Source organism: Lathamus discolor, chromosome 1 (assembly GCF_037157495.1).
Source record: "Lathamus discolor isolate bLatDis1 chromosome 1, bLatDis1.hap1, whole genome shotgun sequence".
Taxonomy (NCBI): Eukaryota; Metazoa; Chordata; class Aves; order Psittaciformes; family Psittacidae; genus Lathamus; species Lathamus discolor.
Window position 1 is genome coordinate 15,825,492 of NC_088884.1, and position 26,177 is coordinate 15,851,668.

The 26,177-nt window shown below is 38.8% G+C and overlaps 1 protein-coding gene across 1 annotated transcript; it reads right to left on the bottom strand.

The window, feature by feature from the left end:
• Positions 1 to 225: 225 nt before the first annotated feature.
• On the bottom strand, positions 226 to 26,177 carry PPP1R3A (protein phosphatase 1 regulatory subunit 3A). The gene is made up of 4 exons (XM_065664969.1): positions 25,384 to 26,177; positions 5,117 to 5,175; positions 4,873 to 5,009; positions 226 to 2,685 (listed from the first exon to the last, which is right to left on the bottom strand). Exons 1-4 carry the CDS (start codon positions 26,175 to 26,177, stop codon positions 226 to 228), a joined length of 3,450 nt encoding a protein of 1,149 aa, XP_065521041.1.

A 26,177-nucleotide genomic window follows, 5' to 3' on the forward strand; every position in this document is an offset into this window, starting at 1 on the left:
TTTTAACTTGATGTGCTTCAGAACTCATATTCATATAGGTATTTAGTGATCCAAATATAGTGGTCCTATAGAGTATAATTACTTATATGAAGACTCAACTTCATATGTAATCTTTTAAAAAAGATGCTTTGGTGGAAAACTTGTTTTGGTTTTAACAATGAATAAGCTGTGAAAATGCTTTGGAGGCTGTTGACCATAAATCTTGAGTACAGTTGACAGTCAATGCTATTCCTTCTTGACAGACTCTTTGCTTCTTCCTTCTTTGCAGTATAGCCAACACAAGGAGAACAGGTAGAGTGCAAGACAAACCATCAAATCATAGTGATAAAGTGCTGCAGCAAAAAGAAGAAAGAAGAAGAAATAAAAGATTTTGAAAGCAACATGTTTTAAACCTGAAGACTCACTAGGTAACTCAGACACTTCACTCTTCTGGTTAGAAATACCTGCAGAATCAGAAATGTGCAGGTTTTCCTTCTGTGAGTCATCAAGCCAATTTGGTGCTTTCCCCTCTGTTATTAAATGGACAGATTGAAAGCCTGCTCCTTCAGCTTCTTTTGTAGGCTTACTAACTAAAACCTGCGGACTCCATGACTTCTCTTGTTTCAACTCTGCTTGATGGAAATATTGACCCATACTTCTTCCTCTTCCTTCTCTAGAAATTGCTATGTCTGAAGTGGAAGTTACATCTTTTTTCTCAGCTTCAGGATATAGGTTTTTATTAATACATGTCATTTCATTTGCTAGATTTAAATCATGGCCTGACTCAGCAGCAACCTTATCAAAGTGTCTATAGTGATGCTCCATGTCTCCTGCCACAGTGGACATTTCAGAAGATGCCAGTGAAGAGCTTATATAATGGTAGCTGGGCACAGTATTTGCACCAGAAGGTGGCATTTTTGTTTCAGCTTTAACATTTAAATGGGAAAGTACATCAACGTGTCTTTCTTCCCTATAGAGCTCTTCTGCTTTCTCACTGTACAGGTGCTTCTGGGTGTTCAGGGGACACTGAGATACTTCTCCTCCAGGTAGAATATTGCCCATGTCTGGTTGTGCTTTGGCACGCTTTTCCCTGCTGTTACATACAGACATCGTTTCTCCTTGCCGTGTTTCATGTACGCATGCATTATAAATACCTAAAACTGATTCCTTTTCAAATTCAGTGTCATATAATACACCCACTGTGTTGAGTTGACAAAGAGCATAATGTGAACCATCATTTCTCCCTTCATGTGTATCAAACGCTGTTTCCTTTTCCTCTGTGGGCCTGTCACTTAGTGCAGTCTCTTGAGGTAGCTTAGCAATTACTGCTTTTTCACTGGCAGACATTTTTTCTGGAGCACTTTCTGATGTTGTTTTAATTATATAAGCTGTACCTGCCTCTGCTTCTGCTGTAATACCCTGCTCAGAGACAGAAGACTTTTCACAACTCTCTGCCTCCTGGCAGGTAAACAACTCCCTTGTGGAAGCTGTACTCCAAGGCTCTGTGCTCCCCCTTGCTCCCCACCGAACCTCACCACCCGTTTCTTGCCAACTCCACTCTGCGGGGTTTGCTTCACTTTCCTTTCCTACCAGTCTTCCTTTACTTGTGTGTTCTGAGTTCCCTCTGTCTTTTAACCTCCTGAATCCTCTGTGCTCCCGCGTGTCTTCAGCTCTTCTTTCATCCTCCGGAAGAGATGCTGGGGAATCTGCAGACCTGTGTGGCTGTTTGTTGTCTTCAGCTGACAGAGGCGTTGTGTTCAACACTTTGGTAGCATGTTTTCTATGTGACTTGAAAGGCTTGGGTGCTTCCTCCTCACCGATTATTGTTAAGTCCGCTACTTCGATGACTTTCTTCTCATTCCCTGCATCAGTGTTATAGTTCTTTCCTGACATTTCACCATCTCCTTTTTTTTGTGTATATTGGCTTTGTGTGGAATCTATTGAGACATCAGCACGTGCAAAAGTGTCGGCATATAAATCTCCTCTTAAGTGTACCTGAACTTTGCTTTCAATCATCTTGATTTTTCCTTCATTTTTGTCAGAGCCTGACAACAATGAATCCAGAGTTTGGTGAGGCATTTCCAGCGCCTGGTGCTCCGGTGCTGGATTAGCATTGCCATCCAGCGTCCCTGCTACGCATACATTTAATTGCATGGATTCATCATGCTCTGGAGAAATGGTTTCTGGCCTCGTTTCACAGGCCCCTTTGGAGGTATCAGCATCATCCTCACTGATGAATAACCTCTCCATCATCTTACTTCCTGAGGCACTATCTCCTTCATCTTTTGAAATATCTGTGTGGCTCTCTCCTTGTCTGCTTGAGAAAGTAGCTGTAATATCGATAGCCTCATTCTGCTTTGTCCCAGGAAAATATTTTGCTGATAAAAGGCTTTCACTGGTACCAATACATTCCAAAGACCGCTCACCACTGTTTACTGAGCCAGCAGCAGCTTCTTTCCCTGGCGGCTGACTATCATAACCTCTTAGGGAATACTTAACTTTATCTTTTAATTCTCTCATCCCTTCTGAAGTGTTTTCAGATGAGGAACTGGTAGGCACAGGGTCCAAGTGACTGCTTCTTTCTGTCCAGGTTAGCTTTTCCTCCAATCTTTCAGTTTCACTTGGAAAATTAACTGGTTCTATTGTGTGTAAGTTTCTTTCATCTCTGGAAAAGGTACCTTTAGCTCTTGTGAAGTGCTGATTTAGCTGAAACAATAGAACATAAAAGAATGATCAAAAAGTGCTTTTGCAAAAAGATTCCTAATGAAGGAGGCAGGATTTTGTTATGGAAAGTTTTGTTTTCAATAACAAAGCTTTCATGGAAACGTGTTCCAAACCATTTGCAAAATTTGCATTGTATGTATTTTTTAACATAGGTAATGAGCTTTATGGTGGTGTTGAAAGGAGCGGGAAATAAAATAGCATTCAGAACCCTCTCTTTATTCATGAGTTCAGTAAGCTGCTAGTGCATTTTATACAAATTAAATCTGAAGAGAATATTTCCTTAAAGGGAGGCTAATTCAGTCTATAAATTTGGTTCTAGGTTTGGAGGGAGGGAGGTGTGGGGTGAGGGGGGAGGATTGGTGCTTAAATAAGGGCATTGATATAGTACATCAAAGCCTGGTAATGTACAGTATTGTCCAGTAAAACAAAGACACATTTCACACTGACAAATACTGTAAGGATTATCTGTGCTTCATTTCTCTCAGGGACCATTTTACAGGCTTCAAACCCGACTGTTTTTAGACAGTCTGGTAAGACACGAGTTGGAAATGAGATTAGCAAAGTAAAAGGCCAGAAACTAATCACTCTTCCCCCTAGCTCCCAAATATCATATTGTATTATTCAGCTATGCCTGCTTGTCATTGCACTCTCTTTTCACTTTAGCATAGTCACACTGATAGCACCAGCTAATCAATTAGAGGCTAGCTTCTTGGGCACCCCTTTATGCATTTGCACTTGCTGTAGATACCCCCATTACAGTTTCTCTTATTAATATGTTTTCTGCAAAGCCTCTGCAAACTATTAATAGCAAAACGTCACTCAAAGAAAAGTGAGGGAGCTAATGTCTCTGCAAATTCTGTTTTAATGACCCTCTGCCAACCAGTGCTCAAGTGTATTTGAGTTCTTCGGTGATGCCAACTGTCAGGATTTAACAGTGAGATGCCTGTGTTTTTTTCCCCTCCTCATAACTGACATTTGCATGATCTCAATAATTATATGCAAATCTTACGATTTCCCCTTCTTCTCACATAAGGCTCATGTTACTTGTCAACTGCACAGCTGTCTTGTGAGCCAATGCCTGTGCATTTCAAAGATTTGGTTGTATTTCCATCTATTATAAGCCTTCATTGTTTAATTCATTAAAGAGCGTATAGTGCAAATTAACATCTAAATTATAGTTCCCCCTTCATTTATTGTATGGACAATCCTGGCAATCGATAAACAAATGGTTATATTTGATCTTGCTTTTTTGTGACAGGGTGGACTGAGAACAACAAGGGATTTTAGAGGTCCTCCTTTATATGTTTCACCATTAAAAAAAAAAAAAGTTCCAAAATAGGCAACAATTTTCAACTTTTTTAAGGTAAAAGATACGAAAAAATTATATTCAAATAAGAGGAATTTATTCTCTATCAATAAAAAAAAAAAATAGAATGGTTCTCACCTTCCTTCCCTGTCTGATTCAGCATTCATATTTTCACAGGTGATAGCTATTATAATCTATGATTATGAATCTATGCACCCAAATGATATGAGCTGAGAACAGACGCTGAGAATAATAGATTGCTGTATGCGTCTCATTTATTGCCTTTTTTACTTTCATACTGAAAAATGCAAGCCAAACCACACACACACAAATCCAAATAGACTGAATGTTCACTGAGTGTGAAATCTATTTTAAAAAATCTAATGTCGAATACAGATATAGAAAAATCTGCTAATATGAATATATATATATTTATTTTGCTCATATAGCATGTTACATAGTTATCCTTTGAAAAACCCCAAAAGCAAACAGTACCATAAATATAGGAGTTTTACCAAATATAAAGCATTTATTTAAGAATATTCCTATCCTACTTTCTAGGAAGGCAGGTTTTTTAAATATTACTCTTCTAATTCCTTCAAACTGTCATTTAGAGGCTCTGGCAAAGAAGTAAAATGGAGAAGTCATTAATTTAAGACCAGAAAAAGTTGATGCACTATGCTGAAATCAAAGCACCTTCTATTGTTGAATCAGTTAGAGACTCAATGAAAGTACAGACCAGGGCTTTACATTTGTAAATTAGTACATCAGTCAGCTCTGTTAAAAGGGGGCATTTCACCAGCTTTGAAGCGTAAATGGATTCAAATCATTTAATACTGTAGATATAATTGTATAACACTTACCAGCAACTCTAATTCTTTTTCATCTTCTTCATGATTACCCTGGTTGTATTCTGCATTTTTATCTCTTCTGTTTTCTTTATCTGGTTTGGTGTCTTTGTCTTCTGCTTGTGAATAAACAATTGCTGGGATGTTTGTGCCTGAAGGGTTAACAAAACATACTTGAATAATTTCCATGAGGTTGTTTGTTACACTATTTTTTAATTAACGTGCAGTAAGGAAGAACTAATTAAACAGAATGTTGTACCTGAAGTCCTTGAATTATTCCGTGTGTCATTGTCAGATGTTGTCACTATTTCTTCTTTGCTGTTGAAGAAAAAGAAACTTGCTGGGTTATTCTGCAAAAATTATTGTTCCAATGCCTCTTAGAGTCGGATATAAAGACCGTTAGTTGATTACACAGTATTTTGAATGCTGTTTGAAATACTGAAAGTAACAGCTTTATAAAATATAGGGTTTTTTTTTTGAATGACCTGATATTAAGCCTTGGTCAAAGAAAATTGGCCAAGAAAATGAAAATGTGTTGACCTTCAGATTACATGGCAAAGCTGATGGGTTTTCCCAGGCCTTTCTTGAGAAAGCAGCACAAAAGTGATTAGATGGGTCAGTGACAGGAGAGCACAACTTTGGGGTCAAGAAAGGGTCTGGAAGGATATATGTGTTCCAGAGACTGCGCCTCTCTCTTGCTTGTATTTTTCAATACATATTTTAATATTTGTACATATGTGAAGATCACTGGAAAAAGACGTCTTTGTTACCTGAAATAAATTAAAAGCTTCTCCCTATGTGCATACAGTATAAATCCTGTTGCTAAGCTGTGCCTGGCCAGCAGGAATGAATTCTACTTCCCTGCAGCCAGTGCAATTTTTACTGTTGCTTTGCTGGCTGTGAAAACAAAGGCCAGGTCCAACATGACAAACACCTACAGAGAGATGCTGAGCACCTGCAGTCCTCGTCAATATCAATGCAAAGTGATAGCAGTTTGAATTGTGTGCTTATAGGGATTAACCTTTAGTTGAAAAGGGAAAAAATGTAAAAAGAATGTCACTTATGTAAAATGTAAATTATTGGATCACTGCTAATGACTTCTCTATGAGGAGCCATTTTTTTCTGTAGGTCTTAATTTATGCGTTTGTCAACCAGCCGTCCACCTCTGTTACTGAAAATTACTTTCTAATTTTCAAATATTAATCTTTTCCCCTTCTATTTTCTCACAGCATTTTTCATTTGAATTGGTATAGCATTAACTCTGCCACCTAAATGCTTCATTCAGAAGGAGGATGCTAAATTTATACTCTGTTAAAATAATCTAGACATCGACTGTCACCAACTTCTTAAAATCCATCCTTTACAGGGATTGCCAGGCTAAAGCAAACGGAAGATCCTGCAAGCCTAGCATCTGATCTCTGACACTGGCCACCATCAGATACCTCAGGAGAAGATGTAAAGCTCTTATATGAGGATACTTGGAGTAATTTGCACTGCCCTATTAAATTTCCTCTTGGCCTTTTGTTGTTCAAAGCTGTGCTTGGAGCACCAGATTTAAAGCTCTCTCAACAGCTCTTTTTCATCATTAATTGCAGTAATGCTGAATATTCTTTTTATCCATATGAATGTCATGTCACTCCTGAATTCTGGTACATGCATAGCCTCCGCGTATGTCTCACTCTCCTACTCACACCAAGTTGTACTTTCCCCTGCTAGCAGTTGCTATAATCTGCATTTCATCCTGAAAAGTCTGGCAGTCCCAGACCCTTCTTTTCAGTAGATCTGTGGGGAGTTTAAAGTAAATCATTATTGTCTAATATTTATATAATTTATTTATTTATTTATTTATTTATTTATTTATTTATTTATTTATTATTATTATTTTAATGCTTGTCTTACTGTGACATCTTGTTCCTAATTTTCTTTTCTCTTTTGCACCTTTTTCATCCACCTGCTCCCTTCTTCCATAAGCCTAGGCACTGTGTATCTTGGGGCTTAACCATGAGACAGATGCATTGAAGTATTTAGGTGCCAGTAGGGTGTATGCAAAAGCCCTGAATTAGGAGCCAAGACAGGTATAAAGCATAAGTGAGTTAGTCATCCAAAATGATACCAAAACCGCATGAGTGCAGCAGCACCTCCTAATACTATCCAGTGGGGTCAAATAAAAGGAGCATCTCAAAGCTTTTTTTTCAGTGCAATTGGCTACCTGCAGCACTCAGACATGTGCAACAGGGTTGGAACTAGATGATCTTGAGATCCTTTCCATCCCGAACCATTCTATGATTCTGTGTGGATGCAACTCTTGGGGAGCAGGGATTTCATCATTTGCTGCTAGAAGGGGCCCTCATCTATTTCTTAAAGGAATGGATTTTGACATGTTGTTTTCTTTTAAGAACCATTCCCAGGAGGGGAGAGGTTAATGCACATATCTGACATTATAGTCTACTGGCAGCCAGAACTTGCACCCAAGATGCAGAGACACTGTTAGCTTCTATTACAGCCTGATGTGATTAAAAATTCCACTGCACACACATCCAAAGAATGACCAAATTACCAGGATGTAGACAATTTAGGGAGAAACTGGAAGGCAGATTTGCTTACTGCTCTTGAAGTTGGATATACAAGAAGGATCCTTAGTCTTTAGCTGTTTTTTATTCCTTGGAGAAAAAAACAACCCTGGATTCTGTCCCCTGTTCCCTGTATTACCTATGCAGTGATTATTTGAGGGGTTTTATTCACAACTTTTCAGTGTAAAATATAAACACAGTGTTTGAATTAGGATGCTAAGAAGGAATACCTATTTTCTAAACCTTTAAATGAACAGGTATAAAGCTGCTTAGAGCTGGATGCTGGCATGTGCTGGCATGGGGTTAACCTTATCTAGCTGTGCTCAGGCAGCAGCGTACATCACCCCTACCACCACTAGAGAGATTAAAACTTCCAGAGGGAGAACACAACTTCTTGCACGTTGCACTGAATTTTAGAAAGATTGCTGGTTTATAGCTCATTTTCTGTGCACACCTATCCTGCAAATACATCACTACAGTGAAAGTCAGTGTAACAGCTATTTTCCTTATTTTACTTGTACATCAGAATGTCTGTCCTCATATAAGTATTCTAGTGGGAAATCTAAAATTAACCTAAATTGAGGGTACTAATACCGAAGTCTTTGAGAATCCTTTGAGTCATTTAACAGCACTTCTTCAACCTAAGAAGTGAAATGAAGATGCTGAGACTATGAGTGCATACAAATACAGAACAACCTCAAACATATATGTACACCCTAAAGAATGAAATACTTTCCCAAACCTAATAAAAATTAGCCCCTTCATCAAACAATGGCAATTAGAAAGTGTTTCTCTAGTTAGTATGATTTTTGACTGACTTTTTTGTCCATATATCTCTGGAAAGTTCCTAGCTCACGATCAGAATTCCATGAGTAGATTTTTAAATTATAATATTAATTAAGCATTTGGTTTATAAATTAATTATCTTGCCGTGTTATGGAAAGTGGTCTAAAAGTGCCTACATTTTATAGCGAGAGGCACAAAAATTGTGTTCTTTCAAAAATGTTTACTTTTATCTTTAAGGGTTCCAGCCATTCTAACAACAATGAAAGTCAGAAAAATCCATGTTATCAGCTAACGCAGTTCCTTTCCAGCATAAGTATCTGTACACTTGCAGAAGTTCGGTTGCTTTTTCTCCTTCAGCTGAGACACATCCTCATAAAGTACATCAGGAACTAAAGAATTTCTAACAGCTTCAAAAAAAATCTCCTTATGCTCATATGGCTCCTTCTTGATGGAATTACCGTTCACTTGAACTGAGTGATAAAAAGAAATCAAGTATGGAAACAGATCATCGCTATAATTTTTCATTTAGAAAGAACAAAATGGAAGTTTAGGGGCCAGTTAGTAGAACTGAGAGGACTGAAAAGTTGGTGGACATTATGCAGAGGAAGTCCTAAAGTTATGTTGAGTTGGCATCCCAGAGAATGTTAAACTTGCAACCTAAAGACGTGAGGAGTAGATAGCATCTAAGTGATAGGGAAAAATATTATTTAGCCAATAAACAGTACTTCTTTGACTTCAGAAAGGGTTTGGATAAAAAAAGACATTTCAAGCCTCTGGAATTAGTCTTTTTAAGGTAAATAGGATTTTTTTTAGAAGTTTAGGTGTTTGATGAAGATTTCAGGTAATCTATGTATAACTCCACAACCAAATACTTCTCCTAAGCTTTTGTTAACACAGTGCGAGCAATGGGCAGAATCTTGTAGGAACAGGGCACAACTGATAGGAACAGAGATTTAGAAAATTATATTTCACCCAGTCTGGGAGCAGAACTTGGTGTTTAAATATGGTCCAATTAAGAGGAGCAGATAATCTCCAACCCAAAATACCGAGGGACCCAAAAGAGGGAATCACACATTGATTTAAACTATTTGCTATTCAAACCTATCAAATTAGTCTTGATACTACTGTACCAGCCTCAGAAGACTAGGAAAAGTAGGAGCTGTTTTTAGGGAAAAAAAGAAAAGTAGTGTCAGGGCAACTACAGACCTAGGTGTCATCGAAAAGTTTTTACAAAAGTTTTAGAACAAAACTTAATGAGAGAATAAATAGAGATAAATGAAAAATGACATAAAAATGCCAGACTCACCTGATAATATCTGTCTTTGGTAAGATTGCTACATTTCCCTTGTCTAAAAATCAGTTATCTAATCTATCTGGACTTCATTAAAGCATTTCTTGTGTAGCCACATGGGAAATTTACTAATTAAACTGAAGAAGAGGGAGATGAGTACAAGAGCTGGGTGGTGGGAGAGAGGCTTGGTGCCAAGTGAGGTCCCACGAGCTGGGCTGTGTGGAGCTTGCAGACATCACTGGGGAATTGGAGAGGACCGGTCGTGTAATCAGACTTACTCAGTCACGTTATTACAGACCAAGGCACAAAAAGTCAAAGTTAAATTAAATCTGTGGTAGATAGGAAGTTGGGAGGCATCATCAACACAGAGGAGGATTGAAAGAAATAGGTGGCCTGGAGGATCAAAATAATAGATCTGGGACGAAAAAACAAAATTATAAAGTGCCAGGTTATACATTTAGGGACTAGAGTTTCTGGCACAAAATGAGGGCTCTGAAATTGGAAGAAACGCTGAAACAAGAAAAATCTGAGTTTGTTCTTGGCAGAAAACATTTCCAAGCCACTGGTGTGAGATGGCCATGGCAACAAGCTCTCCAGTAATGTGTCAGAATAAAATGTGTAATAAAAGATTTACAGGAAATATTCGTGTCGCAGTACCAGGCACTAGTAAGAACTCCTCTGAAACATTTGTATACAATGTTCAAGAGAGATTAGTTCAAACTGGAACAGGTGCAGAAGATGACTACAAGAAGACTGGCAGGATGAAAAATCTATATTAAGCAAGGAGGCAAATTGAGTATTTCTATTTTCAGCCTAGCAAGAGGAGAAATAAACGCCTTCTATTCTTACAGCAAAGGGGTAAATACTGAGAAGGCAGAAAAAATATTAGGCAGCAAGACTCTGTTAATGTACTAATAGAATGAGTTCACAAAAACATTTGTTGTGGAATCTTGAAAGAAGATCTGTAAGCACTGGAAAAGTATACCTTGCTATTTTTCAGTGCAAGTACCAGGCACAAGAAATTGAGAAGGTCTTGGTGTGGAAACATGGATACAGTTTTGTGAATGGGATTATGCAACACATTTTCCACAGGTTAAGACATCATGGTCCCATAGTCCCAGTCCAGCCCTATTTCAAATGCTCCTATGCAGATACATGCCCTCAGAGTTATGCTTTCAGGAGCATATATTTCACTGTGAACAGCAGGTGCTTTGGTCTGGTCTGAAATAGGTTTGGGAATATAGCCAGGAGCTACCAATCTCTTCATAACTGGTGAAGTTGTTGTAACTTGCCATACTTTCAATTCACACACCAATATTTGGCAAAAGTTGTGTTTAACCATTAGCACCATTCACACTGTTCTGTGTTATATCCACTTATGCTAGATCATAATACCTAAATCACAAGATATTTCTTTTACAGAGTGCGGGAAAAGGCTAAAATTGTTGGAATGCAGAACATGGAAAGATGAAAATATAGCTGTAAAACTCTTAATGCAACTTGAACAATTTCATACTAACTCAAATTTAAAAGAAAATGTGGGAAGATATTATTTAGCCTGAAATTTAAAGAGGTAAGGAGACACTAAAATATTTAAAGAATACATTTCTCAAATATTTAGTTAAAAACACTTGAGAGGAAAAAAGTTTTCAGTATAGTTTGATTTTTAAATCCAGATAGGCCTAGGGTCTCACAGAATCTTTCGTGCTTCTGTTTTTTACTTCAAAGTGGATTCAAAATCAAAGCAATCCTTTTCTACCCTGAAGTTGAGGTGAAGCTGAAATGCCCTCATGAAAAGATCTGGCAACATATAAGTTGCCAACCAAACAGTAATTCTATTTTAATTTCAGGTCAGATTTCTAAATTTAAGAGGAGCCCAATACAGCAGCAACCTTCAATATTGCTTTTGGATCTCGTGCTGAAAATAGCCTGCCTTGCTGAAGAATGATGCCACTGGGATGTAAACAATGTAAGAGATCCTTGAAAAGAAGTAGTTAAATGTGTCAGCAATGTTTCACTGAGAAAAAGAAGAACAAAAGTAAATTAGTGCACGTAAGTGTCTAGATTTGAGGTGTCGCTGGAGCCAAACAAGCATCCTGCACAAAACTGTAACCCCAAAAGAGCTGGGGAGAGGAGGGACACATGGAGTAGAAAGGGCTGGCAGTTTGGTTTGGTTATTCTTGTATCATTAGCAACAGACGTCATGTCAAAAGGAAGCATAGAACAAAATAGCTTTATTTATTAAAAATGAAACAAAACAAAACAAAATAGACCCAAAACAAACAAAATCAAAACCAAGCAACAACAAAAAATATTTTTAATTGGATGTGCACATTAGAAGCAGAAAGTTTGTAACAGATTTGGACCTTTTGGGTTAAAAGAACATTGATAAGAAGGTAAATTAAGAACTTTTCACATGTAATTCTGAACTTCTGCACTATTGTATGCGATGCCATTCAAAACCCACAAACTTGCAGCAAAAATAAGTTTTCAAGGAAGAAGGAATTTTGGAAAGCAGTATGAAAGATTGTGTATGTGTAAAGTTCTAAACAGTGCTTTAAGGTTCTATTAAATTGCTTCTAAGACTCGGTAGACTTTTTCAATTTTTTTGCTAACATAACCCTCTCCCCCAGTAGCTGGTTTACTGGAAAATTAACATAATAAATAGTGGTCCATTTTTACTGGACTTAAAATACCAGTGGAACAGAGGAGAGAATATTAGAAAAAACAATTCATGGAGAGAAGAAAATGCAAGATGAGAAAAACAATTGGCACTATGGGGAAAAAATGGTACTTGAAAAAAAGAAATTAAAAACATAACCTCGATTCTGGTCTCATTCCCATAGTGAGACCACCACTGAAGATACATCCCATCACCCTCCAGGATCTAGATGCAAATCACATTCTGACCTCTCTGTCTTCATATGACAACCCATGAACACCCGTTGGGAGCCACCCAGGATCCTGGTGTGACTCTCCAAACTGCAAATTTTTACTTCTCTTGTGATGGTGTCTCCATAGTTAATTCTATTACATCTCCCTCACTGAATATATTAACTGAATATTTAACAAGCAAAGATAAACTCATTCCTTGCCAGCATAAAGCTCAGTCCAAAACTCACTACAGGGACAAGTTTCCTACTGATTTAAATTGACAACCATCTTATCTGCTGTTAAGTTGTAGTCTTGTAGTACAACCACTGCACAATTTCTTATCGCACGTGGTTTTTAGTCTCAAGCCCTACTGCTGCCAGAGAATTCACAGCCCAGCTCAAGAAGGGGAGGTACAGCCTTGGCTTGAAGCCACCTTTGTGCTTCCTGGGGCCTCGCCTCATTGTACCTCAGCACAAGACATGGTCTGTAAGGTAGTGTGGAGATGACAAGGAGGCTGACAGCCTGCGCACTGGCATAAAGGAACACATACCTTATTTCTCCTCTGGAGAATGGATGTGGGAGACTGCCTGCTGGCGGTGTGTCAAACAGCCTCCCCGCTGAGCGGCACTTGACCTCTTATTTCTGGACACCTGAAAAATGTGCCCCAGAATGCCTGCAGCAGAGCCGCATGCGGTGGGACACATTTATGTGCAACCACCTATGTGTTCTGGAGAGAAGTCATTAAGTGTGTGCTCAGCTTCCCAGGAGCAGACCAGCTCCAGGCACGGAGGCTCCAGTGCCCAGTAGGGCCGGCAGTGCTGGCCATGCTGGAGCCAGCCTGGCTGGTACGCAGCTGGGTCTGGCCTCTCCCACAGGTCTACCTGCAAGTTGTACTATGCAGGCTTTGATCTCCCTGTGGCTAAAGAAGAGAAAGAGACTTGATAAAGCTAAGGAGCAAAATCATTGTTATTGCAGGAACTGCTGCTTATTTCTGATTTGTTTACCTGCACGTTTTGTCTAAACAAAGGCAGAATATTATTTTTATGAACGGTATGCTCTCATTTGGAATTGACACTAATGAATGCAAGGCCCTTTCCCCCTCTTGTTTGTACCATCAAATTAATTAGCTCTATTGTGACATCAGTATTTTTCTCAAGCAGTTCAAGGCCTGAGCATTTTCCTTTCTTTTCCTAAAGGGCATCTTCAGTGCCCTTTGTCTACCATAAGAATCATGCATCGCTTGTATTTTTCACAACTAATGCTGTTTATTATAAAAACTGATTGTGATGTGAAGATTGCTATACTGTGTGGCAAATTGCCCAAACAATTACTGTAAATGCATGAGCCATAAACTGTACTGCCAAGGACACTGGTAGGTTAGCTCCTATAAAAGAAACAATTAGAGTCTGAGGTGAAAATAATAGAGATGAGATGACAGTTATTGAAAAGGCAGAACATCCAGTTTAATGTTGTAAATATAGGTTTGTGGATTACACTGATGGTTTTAAAGTGTTCATGTCTTATTGAATGGAATAGAATATTACATACTTTAGAATGGGGCCATAATTATTATTCCTTTTTAATTGTGATGTCTGATGCATTTGTGAGCAGTTGTTGAGAACATCCTCACATTATACTGATTCTAGTTCTAAATTATCATCTTGCTCTAAGAGTGTCTTTTCTTTTCTTTTCTTTTTTTTTTTATTTAACTTTTTTAGCATTTTGTTGTTCAGGGTCTGTTCTGAGCGAAGTATTTTCTCTTGAGGAACTTAGAGTGCTTAGAGGGTTACAGCAATAATTATTTCAGTTTCAGCCTACACACTTCACTGCTTTAAATCATCATTAGAAGTTTCATCCCTCAGCAACTCCTGCTGAGACAGTCTTAAACTCCTAGAAACAATTAGATAAGAATAGCTTATCTTTATAGCAATTTGCATATAAAGGTATTGATAAGAATTTGCTAGAAATTAAGGAAATACATTCTTTTCTTAGGAATCATCTAAATGCACAATAAGGCTTTTTATGATCACTAAAGGATTTCAAGCATTCGAATCAGGTGTGCAGCATATGAAGATTAGGGTGCATAAGAAAATATGTGCACCCTACAAGAAGTGCTGTGATAGGCTATGGTACCTATGAAGAAAATACAAGAAAAGTGACATTACTTCATGAGCAAATTAAATAGCTCTCTGCTCTTTAAAGAAAGGACACAGGGATAAAGCCCAATGAAATAAAATTCAAACATTAGACCCTGTGGAAAGCACCAAACAACTGGACACAGAATTATGACAGGACAGAAGGCAGAAGTGCTGGGCACGTAAAATCAGAACTGAGGAGAGTCTGCCCAGTGTTTGGAGGACAGGACAAAGTGAGCACAGTGCAAAGATGGTAACCAGCAAAGGGCAGTCAGTGTCAACACTGCAACGTGTGAGCTCTGAAGTACAAAATGCGTTAGTGGGGAGGGGAAGCAGTAAAATGGCTCTGAAAGAAAGTTGCAAGGAAACTATGTACTCAGCTATACCACCTTGTAGGGAAACGCTCTAAGTCATTTTCAACCTTTTACATACTGTTAAGGGAAGCTGATCTTAATGCTGGGTAGGGAATCACAGCCCCGCTGGAAACTGATGGTGGTGGGCAGAAGTGCAGGGAGGGGTTGGGGAGCAGAGCTGGGGAGGTGGCTGGGCTGTGGGCCTGGGCAGCTGGCTGTGTCCTCAGGCTGAAATATCTGGATCCTACAAGAACTCAAGGTAGAGTCCTGGGAACTAGACTGTAGGTACAGCACAAACCAACAGCTGCACAAGTTACAGGCAGACGGAGACTGCAAATCACAGTGTGAGCATGGCATGGAGCACTGATGTCCGTGCTGCCAGCAAAGCAGAGAGTGACTGAAGCTCAGTGAGCACCATTCCTCAGTTCTGGGCCCCTAATGTACACATCTGAATTTCTACCTGCCAGGTGACTTTAACCTGAAAATAGCCAATTCCTACCTAAAAGCATTTTGGCTTCAAATGACCTCTCCTTGTGGAGATGTTGTATTATGTCCACCTGAACCATGACGTTGCTGTTACATGTCATGCGTGGCAGTATCATTGCCTTCTGTTTATATGGGGTTCTTTTTTTCAGGAGCTATTTAACAAATATAATCACAAGAGTAAAATAATTTCATTTAAACAATGCAGAAAATAATAATTTAAATTACATTGCTACATTCCAAACTGCCTGAGACCACACAGGAAAAGATTCAGAAATTAAAACAAAAACTGTGAAGAAAATCAGCAGCCATAAATGAATAGCTGAGTGAACATTAAATAGAAATCACTGAAAAATATTTTAAAATATTATGTCATTACAAGCAATCCTATTAGACTGAAGCTGTACGTAAAATCAGAGCCCTTATTACAAATCTAGACAAGAGTGATTTCCTTACATGACCTTCAGCTACCAGCAGTGTTAGGGAAGGCTCAATCTAGTTCTTAATAAATAGGTGTCACCAAACAAACAGGACTGACACTAATTAGCCCTCTTGTTGATAGTCAGGACATAAAGGAAAGAGGCAGGGACACAGAGTGACCCGCTCATCATTAGAGCATAGGTGAGGATATTTGCACGCTGGCATGGTAATGGAGGCCTGAACTGCTGCTACCATTTTGAAACTACACTGTGAATAGAAGATTGCATCATCAGGAGAGTCAGTCCAGCAACCTTCACAGGTATCTTGCATGAAAACAGTAGAACGTCTACTTTAATGTTTGAAATCTGAGGAAGAGAATATTGATTCATAGTATTTATCCACCTTGAGGAAATAAATAACCCTTAGTTTTGGTCACCTCGTCTAAAGGGCTGACACCAGAAGAGAAGGTAGGTCTGCAACAGTATAGTAAAGGACTGCTAGTAACTTCAAAAGAAGGAGAAATTGGAATGGAAGTTTGGAAAGAAAAGTGGAAAAAATAATCAGAATAAGTGGTATATAGTATGATGATTAATAGCATCGAGAGGGACAATTGATCAAGAGAGCAGCTGTAAGGGAATTCGAGTATTTTTCTGAAAAGATAATTCCCAGTTGGGTTCAGGCAATGTTTGCAATAAACCTATTTTTATTAAGATTATTGGATTGGTGCTATCCAGGGGATTATATTTTCCAATTACTAATATTTTCATTTTTCAGTCTTAGTTTATGATTGAAGCGGGGACGTAAGTGGCACAGAACAAAACGCATTGGCCTGGTTTGGGATGAGAATAATCATAGCCTCAAAGCAAACAGAGTCCCAAGAAATTAGTCTTTATTTTCTAGCTCATTAAAAAAGACCTTGAGTTTTAATGGCAAAACAATCGTACATTATTTTTTTTTAACATAGATTTATATCTGTCCGTTTGAAGCTTTTAGTGCCATACAGTCTGAACAGGGGCTCAACACCAGTTTCATGCCAGGCTTGAAACTTTAATATAGCCCTGTTGATCTGCAAACCTCATGGCTATAGGTATGAAGACTGCAGAAACCCCCATGCCTAGTAAGTCAGTTATACCTCAACTATAACTGAATTGTTACAGCAATTATGAACAGTAAGATCATATTTTTTTTCAGATTCTTTTATAGCTCTGTCATGATTCTTTGTAGCTTATTACAATATCCAAATAACAATGTTGAAAAGAAGCCAGTTCAGAAGTAGTGTTCCGCAGCTGTTTTATACATGGATTGATCAGAAAATTGTTTAAGCCCTTTGATGAATGGGTTAACTACTTCAAAAATCAAGAATTTCTTTAGGAAAGATTCCCCTGGACAACATTAGAAGATCTATTGACAGCTCCATTGATAATTAGTGATGCAGCCCTTAGTATTGAGATGCATATCTCCAGAGCCAAGCTGTTGAAAAAGAGGAAAAAGTGAGTCAGGACTCGAGTTTGGCCTAAGGTCAGAGAATATGCTTCTTAGGTTGCTATTTTGCCTGCAAGTGGCATGATCAAATATCAAAAAGGTGTTGCAGAAAGGAGCTGGGAGTAAAACCTCTCTGTTCTCTTGCTACTTTCTCCCCCTGTTTTAAAAGACAGGAGAGTAAAGTAAATGGGTCTTGAACTTCTTTCAAGTTTTTGGATACATCCAAGAAGAAAAAGACATTACCCTGTGTCACATCTGATCTTTCCCTCACATGGAAAAAATAGAGAAGGAGCAGTTCCCTACTGGCATGCCAGAAAAGAGTCATTTCCTAGAAGCTGACTGCAGTATGCTGAGACACCTATGCAAAAAGGTGACAGATGCCTTAGAGAGACATCTAGATAGATGGCACTCAGGTGAGACTAAGACACAGGTACCACCCCTGAAGAGGAGAACAGAATGGGTGACCACAAAAAAGTCTTAGCCAGTCATTCTTGAGAAAGGACAACTATAATCTAAATCTTGGAAAGCGTTGTAAATTCAGTGAGTATTTCAGTAAGATAAAATTCCCAGGTGTTACCATGACAAAAGACTTCTATAACCTTTATTTTTATTTTCACATGTTATCTTACTACCACACAGGAAGAAGGCAGCTGTGTAATAGGTATCAATATTTTTAGCAGGAAGATGTAATATAACCTAGGAGACACTGTTGCACATTTACTAGGGCAGCTGGGGAGAGAGGAAGACTGACAAACTCCCCAGCCCTCTACCTCAACATGAAGCGACCCGGGCTTGAACATCTTATGTGTATCATCCAGCAACCATAAACATTATTTCAGGGTCAATTATTATGCATCAAAGCAAAATGTAAATTCAAAGCCACTTGGTGCACCTAAGTGTAAGGTAGAGAAAAACCTATCAGCTCACCCAGTTCACATTCATTTGCATAGGTCAGTGCTCTCCAGTGTTCTTTAGGACTATTAGTAACCAGCAGCAATAAATCTTTGGGTTTAGTGTCAGAGTATCACCTGATTCCACAGATCAGGAGGATGGTGGAGAGACACTTAGAAAACCAAGCCCCCCATTATGCTTTGGCATATCAACTACTGCTTTCTTGTGTGTCAACTGAAGGCCTAGGGATCAAATAGCCACTTCTAAAATGCTCACATGGTGTTTAAAAGGTCTTTCTCTTCCTTTGCCTTAAGGCAGGGACTGCATTTAACTTGCAAAGTATTTGTTTGGACTGTTTTTTCCACTTTTCCTAACTGAGAAGATATTCCACATTTTATCTCAAAAAATATGGACGACTGGTTCTCTAGACTTACAGTATAGCTGAATCAATTGCTTCAATTTCAGAGCTGCAGCACTGTGGCTGGCTCACAGCTTAAAGTTCATAATCAGAATAAACAGCTCAAATGACACTGGTAGTGAATGCATTGATTAAATATGACTCCAGTGCTCTCAGTTAATGTTTCACTGACTTTAAACACCTTTTCAAGACTAACATTTAGCCAAGTCAAGGTGAATGTAATGGAACACTTTTTTCCCAATTGAACATTTATGAACTGCAATACCTGAACAGTAGACAGGAGACAGATTATTGAAATGGTCATTACCAGAGTGGTTCAATCTGTAAAACAGATATGTCCCTCAACAAAAGAGTCATTAAACAAAGGAATATAGGGATTCATTTAGCAATAAATTCTATTTGTCTGAAGGTTCTTAATCAGTGATCTGAAAGAGCGTAGAACTAAGCTCTAGTCCTGTAAATATCAACATTCAAGGATAATTTTACACATGCAGAATTCTACAAAGTCCAGTGAAACTCCTGATGGTCATTAAATTATTTATTGTGCCTATTGCAGGATCAAGACAGTTGCTGCATTAAAGAGCTTTAAGGGTCAGTTGTAATAGTGTTACAGTACTGGCATATTTAAATAAGCTGATGAAATAGTAGCAATTGCAAAAAAAGAAAAACCTTACAAGTGTAAAGCCAAGCAATGCATCTATAATTACAAGTACTTACCATGTGGTTGAGAAATGATACAAAGCATTAGTTTTATATAGTTCTATGCAAACAAGTGAAAAAGTTTTATAGCACAAATTTCTGTTCTGTAACATTGGTGAGAGCAATTTTGAAAGCAGGTCATGGAAGTGAATGAGAAACCACTGATACTAAGATCCAGAGTAAATACTGCACCAAGACTGCCAGTAAAGCAACATGATATTTTCATATGTTGATACTTAAAAATTTAGAAACTTCTTTTAATATTTCTAGTGCAATAAATGGATAATGTGCTCAAACATGACTAGCACAGTTCACAAACAGCAAAAGGGAAAATTAGACAGTTTTTCCATCTTCAGGTACTCTCTAATTAGGAGGCTGCAGATATGGCTAGCAGGTGTCTGTTTGCTTGTGCATGCCATTCCCGCCCATAACTTCCACCTCTTTCTCCAGCATTTCTGTGATAGCATTCAAAGCCTTATGCCATTAACTTAGATACCTATCTTTAGGGTCTTTAGTATATTTTGTACTTCAAATAGAAAGTATGCCCGGATTTTGAAATATTATGATTGAACAGATAGAAAAAAAGGACCATTGAGCATAGTTCCCGGCCAAGTAGGTTTGTTCCCAGTAGAACATTTTTCAAGTGGTTTATCTTAGCTTATTTTAAATTACTTTGGAGAGTTATGCTGCAGCAATTTCCTAAAAGATAACTCTAGAGTCCCTACTAAGAAGCATTCCTAATACTTAGCCTCAGTTCCACAGCTTGCTTTTACCCCTCTTGTTTGAATAGTATATTTTTGATCACCTTAAATAATTATCCTGTGTCCCTGATAATCAAGTCTTCAGGTAACTGAAGAAGTCTTATTTTGGTGCCAGTGCTACTTGCTTCTACAAGACAAAGACTTCTACATGGCAAAACTAACAATGACCAGGAGGCAAGAGAAGGGCTGGGAATACTAGATCGTATTGAACAGCAGAGGAGTGCCGCTTTTAGCTGGCTCCCTGTGAATGGATAGCTTCTCAAGCAGCTGCTCTCCTGGCAAAAACAGTGAGTGCGGTCACTTCCTAATAATAGTAATAAACTTTAGTCAAATCCCATATCTGTATGCTGATCAAGGTGTAACTTGTGACTTGAGATGTCAGAAACAACACTGAGATTAAATAGCAGTACACAAAGAAGATGTGTTTTTAACACATTTTCTGCTCTCCCTTCCTCTTTCTGATTATGATGTGCAGTAATCAAAGGAACAACGATTAAAGAGGAACATAATTTAAATGCATACTTTAGATGGACCAGCTGGGAATAATACAGTTGTAGCAAAGTACATGCGAAACTATTTCCAAACATCTAACTCAGAAGTCTTGGATTTTTTTAATTACATCATGGGGTTGTGAGAAAGGCCAAGAAGAGCCGATGCAGAACTGCTTTTCTTGGGACAACCTAGGCACTGCTCTGCCATCTGCCTGGGGAAAACTGGCTGAGCACAGGGCAGTCCTGCCAGGCTGGGTCTTCAGCAACTTACTTCCTTTGCCTTCCCTCAGAAAGAGGTGAGACAGCAATTGAAGATGGGAGAGTATTCATGCATGGAAGTTTTTTCGCTGTCTATTGCTCTAAGACCATTCAGTATTCGTGCTCCAGAAGTTAGCATTGGCAGCCCACAGATGCGGGGTTTTTAACTCTTCCTTCTCATCACACATTGTGCATAGAGCAGCTCTAGTACAAGACACTGCCTTATTTTGTGTTCTGTTTTAAAGTGGCATCATGAAGAGAACTGATGCACTACCATTCGAAGAAAGGTACAGTCTAGCAATTACAAAAAAAAGAAGCACAGGACCAACATCAGTTCAGGGTGACACACTTGTGGACTCAGACTGCTAAGAAGAGGATAACTCTAACAGTTCTGGTAAAACCAGTAGCTTCTCCTTTCCTTGTCAGAGGACAGGAGTCCAAATGCAAATTTTACCCTTTTGTGAAACAAGTCTCATGCTTATCAGCCATTTTCCTTGTGCTCTTGCTCCCGCTGCTCTCTTGACAGATGGCAAACCAGGACCAAGCACAGTAATGGGGTGCAGCCTCACCAGTGACGGGGCAAATGGTTTGCAGGTCGTTATCACTGCGCCGTGCAGCATGATCTACAGGAGTTTGCCTCATGCAACACACAACCAGTCCCTGTCTGATCAGAGCGATGCAGGAGCCTGGGGTCCACATCAAAATCATGTGGTCCAAACCTGACGACCAGGAGAAATTTGTGTTCAGAATCATTATCCATGTCCCAAAAGCACGAGAATCAAACAAAAAGAGATAAGAGTGAAGCTGATACAATTAATTTACATTTTTCTGAATGTAATATACAATAGAACTCAGGGCTGTTGACTGACAGAAGCACTTTCTTCTCGAGTGACAGCCTTAAGTTTTTTTTCCCCAAAGTATATTTATGAATGTGTGTAAGTTAAATGCACAATTTTGCATAGACTGAGACATAAATTAATTAATTCAAATGTTATCTTTTCCAACTTTATTTTGTGCCTATGAATCGTTTTTTGAAGACTACAGGAACTACTAACATTGAGGTTGGAAAGAATTTTAGCTTGGAAAAATGCATTTACAAGCAAATATTTTCTGAAATTTTAAGAGACGACTATTTGTTCATGCCTAGACAGAGAAGCAAAACCAAATGAAACATGGAATGAACAGGCAGGGGTTTAAGTCATGGGCTTCTGAATATCTAAACCTAGACAACTTTCAGTATTAATTACTCCATGCAGTTTTGCTTTTCACTATCATCTTTTTCAGTGCAACTTTTTAGGGTTAAGTCCATTTTTATTTTAGTTCTTAATAATGATGTCAGAAACCATCCCATTGCCCTCATTCACACAACTTTGTCCTGGCTCATATTCTTGAGGGTAACGTGATATGGTCATATTGTGTTTCCTCAATAACTTCCTCTGAAAGTGCATATTATTCTTTTCACTTAACTAATGCAACTAATCCTCCCTAATGACATTTCATAAGACACACAAGTATGCCCTGGAGTGTATCAAACTGGCTGCTTAAAAAACATAATTCTTTAACAATCCTGTTTTTCAAGTGAAGTGGTAAATTGCACATTTTAAGAGCAAGTATAAATATCTCAGCGCTAAGATTAAATTAAGAAAAATAAAGTGATAACAGGTTTCTAAATCTTAAACAGGGGCCTAAATAAGTGTCCTGTTAAAATATCCTTCTATTCAGATTGCTATAAAGGAATCTTTAATTTTAGATGTGCAGCTCATAGGCATGGATAAGAATAGTCCTTGTCTGTGTATTTATTGTGTGAACTATAGGTAAAATTGTTATGACTTCAGTGTGTATGTTTGCATTGGTGCAGCTCCTAAGACAAGCTAGTTACAGTCCAGGACTCCCACTTTGCCAAGTGTTCTATAAACATCCAGCACAGCATATATAAATGCTGCAGAGCTTATTATCTGAACATAACACATGAGGTGAGAGGGAGTTGGGCTGCTGGAGCAGAGCTGCGAAAGAGGCAGCACTGTTCAACATGATATGAAGGAGTCATAGCACATCAGGAGCCTCACTTTGCCAGTTTTGGGGGTTTGTTTTGCTTGCGCTTTTTCCTAGGCATCAAAGCAAAGGAGTTTTAATGAGGGTCTGAAGGAGAATAATGAGGTACTTTTGCAGATGTCTGCAGGGTGTTCCTCCTCACTCAAAGGGGCAACATGTACAAAGACACTTTGAAAAACAAGTGAGCAATGGAGGTTGTATCTTAGTTCTTTTGAAATGAAAGGCCCTGATGCTGACCTCATTTACACTGGTGAAAGCTCTAACTCCTGTGAAGTCAATGAAGTCCCCGTAGCATAAAACTGGTCCTGGATTACAATCTGTCAGAACAGTCTATCAGAAGCCTTGGCAACCACCGAAACCATATTCCAAAAATACCTTCAACTCATGTTTGCATTTACTGTAAGGACTCTTTACATCCATCTACCACTATAGAGGGCCTTGAAACAGTTAAGTATTTGCCAAAAATGTGTAACAGATCTTAATGTAAACAAGAATCTGACCGCTTTAGCTTTAATGTCACAAATATACATGTGTATATACGAGCAAATATGCACGTATATAAATATATACGTGTAAATATATATATATAAATATATACGTATATACACAGACACATATATATATTCCTCTGCAGGCTGATATGGAAGGAGAAAACTTTGCACTCTGATTATACAAAAGGTAATTTCATGTTAAAGAGTAGATGTATCATTTCTCGTTTTTTAAAAAAACTCTGACCTGAATATAATGCATTTAGCATATACATGTAAAAGAGGATGCCCCAAAAGAAATGCTTCTACAACTTGTGCTAGCATTAGGCATGTCACAGGAGGCATCAGGGACTTAAACTTTTAGGAGTCATTTGACCTTAGAAGTCAAACTGTACCTACATTTGTAGGTGAGTCCTGAAAGACCCTGGAAGCCCAGGGCTCACATAAGTTAAGACTCTCCATGTCCATCATCTCCTCTATGTGGGCTACCTGAACTCAGGCTGAAGTCACACTGCCTGCATATGCTATGGTATTTGATATGGCCCTTCTGCAGGGAATCTCAGGCTATGTTATTTACCCAGAATGGGTCATGTGACATTTCTTGAAGGACACAAATGATGTACAGAACAAGGCACAAATGTCAGGATCTACCCGCATGGCAGGTAAAGGCTTCGTTTCCTCTGCTCTGATGTACTGGGATGTTCCCGCATGGAAGCACCACCATGGTGACCCCAGAGCTGGACCAAGTGGCACTTATCAGGATAGCGTTGTGAGCTGGCTATGAAACTGGCCTCACGTTAGCCCCAGAGCTGCTCTCACACCATAGTGTTAATGCAGGCACTAAGCCATACTGCGCACCTCTCCTCACAGGGCTGATGTGTGGCATTAGGACTGGCAGAGGCTCTCGGCACCCTGAGTCTGCATTTTGGGAAGGCAGTTTCTGCACAGGGGAAGCCCTGGCTGTCTCCCTTCTCCTTAAGCTCCCACCACTGCTGCAGTTTTGTTCCCACATCCCCACCAGCTCAGTCCGGTAGAAGATCACCAGGGAAATCAAACAGCACCGCCTTACTTGGAAAGAGTATAGGAACTAAAACCTATACATGGATGCAGTTCTAGGATCTAAGTATTGCAAAGGCCACTGCAGAGAACATAAAGATTAGGTTCTGCAGAACTCCAACTGATTTGTAGCAAATTTGGTGAGCAAAAAATTGAGACTAAAGTTTTTGCAGAGACAACATTTTTTTGCTTACAGAAATAAATAAAAATCTAAGAAGCCAAAAGTTATTATTCCTGAGTGTTTCTGTTTATGTGTGGTTAAGTTATAAAAAGTTAACCACTGCCACTTCATAATTAACGTAGTACTTGCCCATATTTAATTAGAATAATTTAAATGAGAGAAATTTTATATATTTTTTCTTTAATAGATTACCAATTCTGCCTTATAAATCATTATTCATTTCACTATTCGTGAAACAGAAACATCAACCGGTGGCAGGAAAAAGGAATTATTACCATAATATACAACTTCCAGAATAGCCCAACCACTTGCATGAAAGTTTGTACCAGCTATTCTAATTACAACATGATCTTTCTCGAAGTTATCAGCTTCCTGAACCACCAGTGTAATTTCTGCTTCAATAATTGCATGTACAAAATGAACCGTGAAATAAATCATGTGAAAAACCTTTTAAACTTTTGTTGCCTTACTAAGGAAGTGGATGTAAACTGTTTTAACTGCACAGCTACCTCAGTCTGGAGCAAAGCTCTCGCTCATGTCAGCTCAACTTATACCCTACAGAGATCAAAATCAGTACACAGCCCATAATTTATACTTTTCGATTGAGAGGCATGCATGCCATATATTAAACCTATGAACCCAACCAATCTGTCTGCAGAAAACTTCTGGCTGATATACACAAGAGTTTTACCAAAAAAAGTCTTGGTCTATTTTATCATTAGAAAAAAAATGTCAGAAGAAACCAGCATGGGCAGTCTTAGCTCCAGCAAGCACGCTTAGAAAGTTAGAATTAGGCAGCTCTACTATGAACTAACAAAACTTAAGGTGTAACCTCACCTGCTTTGTGTTGTCTTTAAGCAGCCTTTAAGTTGTCTATCAGTAATCTCTTTGTGTGGTTTATTATCCACCTTGGACACAGTTTCCTTCTTGTGACAAATCAGTGTGTAATTTTTGTCGTTGTTGTTTGCCCAGAAGGTACCAACCGATGTCTCGTAGCGTATACAGAACTCCACCTTAGCTCCATCTTTCTGGTAGGGAGGCACCAAAGAGATCTTAAAGCAGAACTGATCAGTTTCACTGCCACAAGAATTAGGCATGAACTCTGCGAGGATATCATAATAACTGAGCCAGTTATTCAGTGTCATTCGAACATACACTTGTTTTTCAAAGGATACATTGAGGACTCGTATAATGCCGTTCATACAGGTAATCCCAGGCAGGAACACGACTGACTCCAACAGTACTTTCTGCTCTCTCACTTTTTGTAAAAGTTCTTCTTGTGAAGCAGGCAACATAAACTGTTGAGAGAAAAAATATTCCTCCTGAGGGAAAACTTCATCTTCTATGCTGTCGTTTAGACTTGTGTTTGGAACTTCCCAGGTATCGAACTCTTTAACAGACACGAGATCAAACCCAAATGCATCAGCAAATGAAACTTTTCTTGAGATGGTGGTGGGGGTATCTGCCTCCTCCTCTGAAGAAGAAGCAGAATTCCGCCTTCGGGGAAGTGGAGAGAAACGATGTTTAATATCAGGTTTAACATCTTCGTCCTCTGAAGAGAAATCATTTATTGTGGGGACTTCTAAGAAGTTAGCCCTGCTAACCTGACTAGGTCCTCCAAAAGACTCCAT

Coding starts and splice junctions, on each gene's coding strand:
- PPP1R3A (XM_065664969.1), bottom strand. CDS start 26,177: ATGGAGTCTTTTGGAGGACCTAGTCAGGTTAGCAGGGCTAACTTCTTA. Junction 5,176..25,383: donor TTAAAGACAACACAAAGCAG/GTGAGGTTACAC, acceptor TTTCTTCAACAG/CAAAGAAGAAATAGTGACAA. Junction 2,686..4,872: donor AAAAAGAATTAGAGTTGCTG/GTAAGTGTTATA, acceptor CTATTGTTTCAG/CTAAATCAGCACTTCACAAG.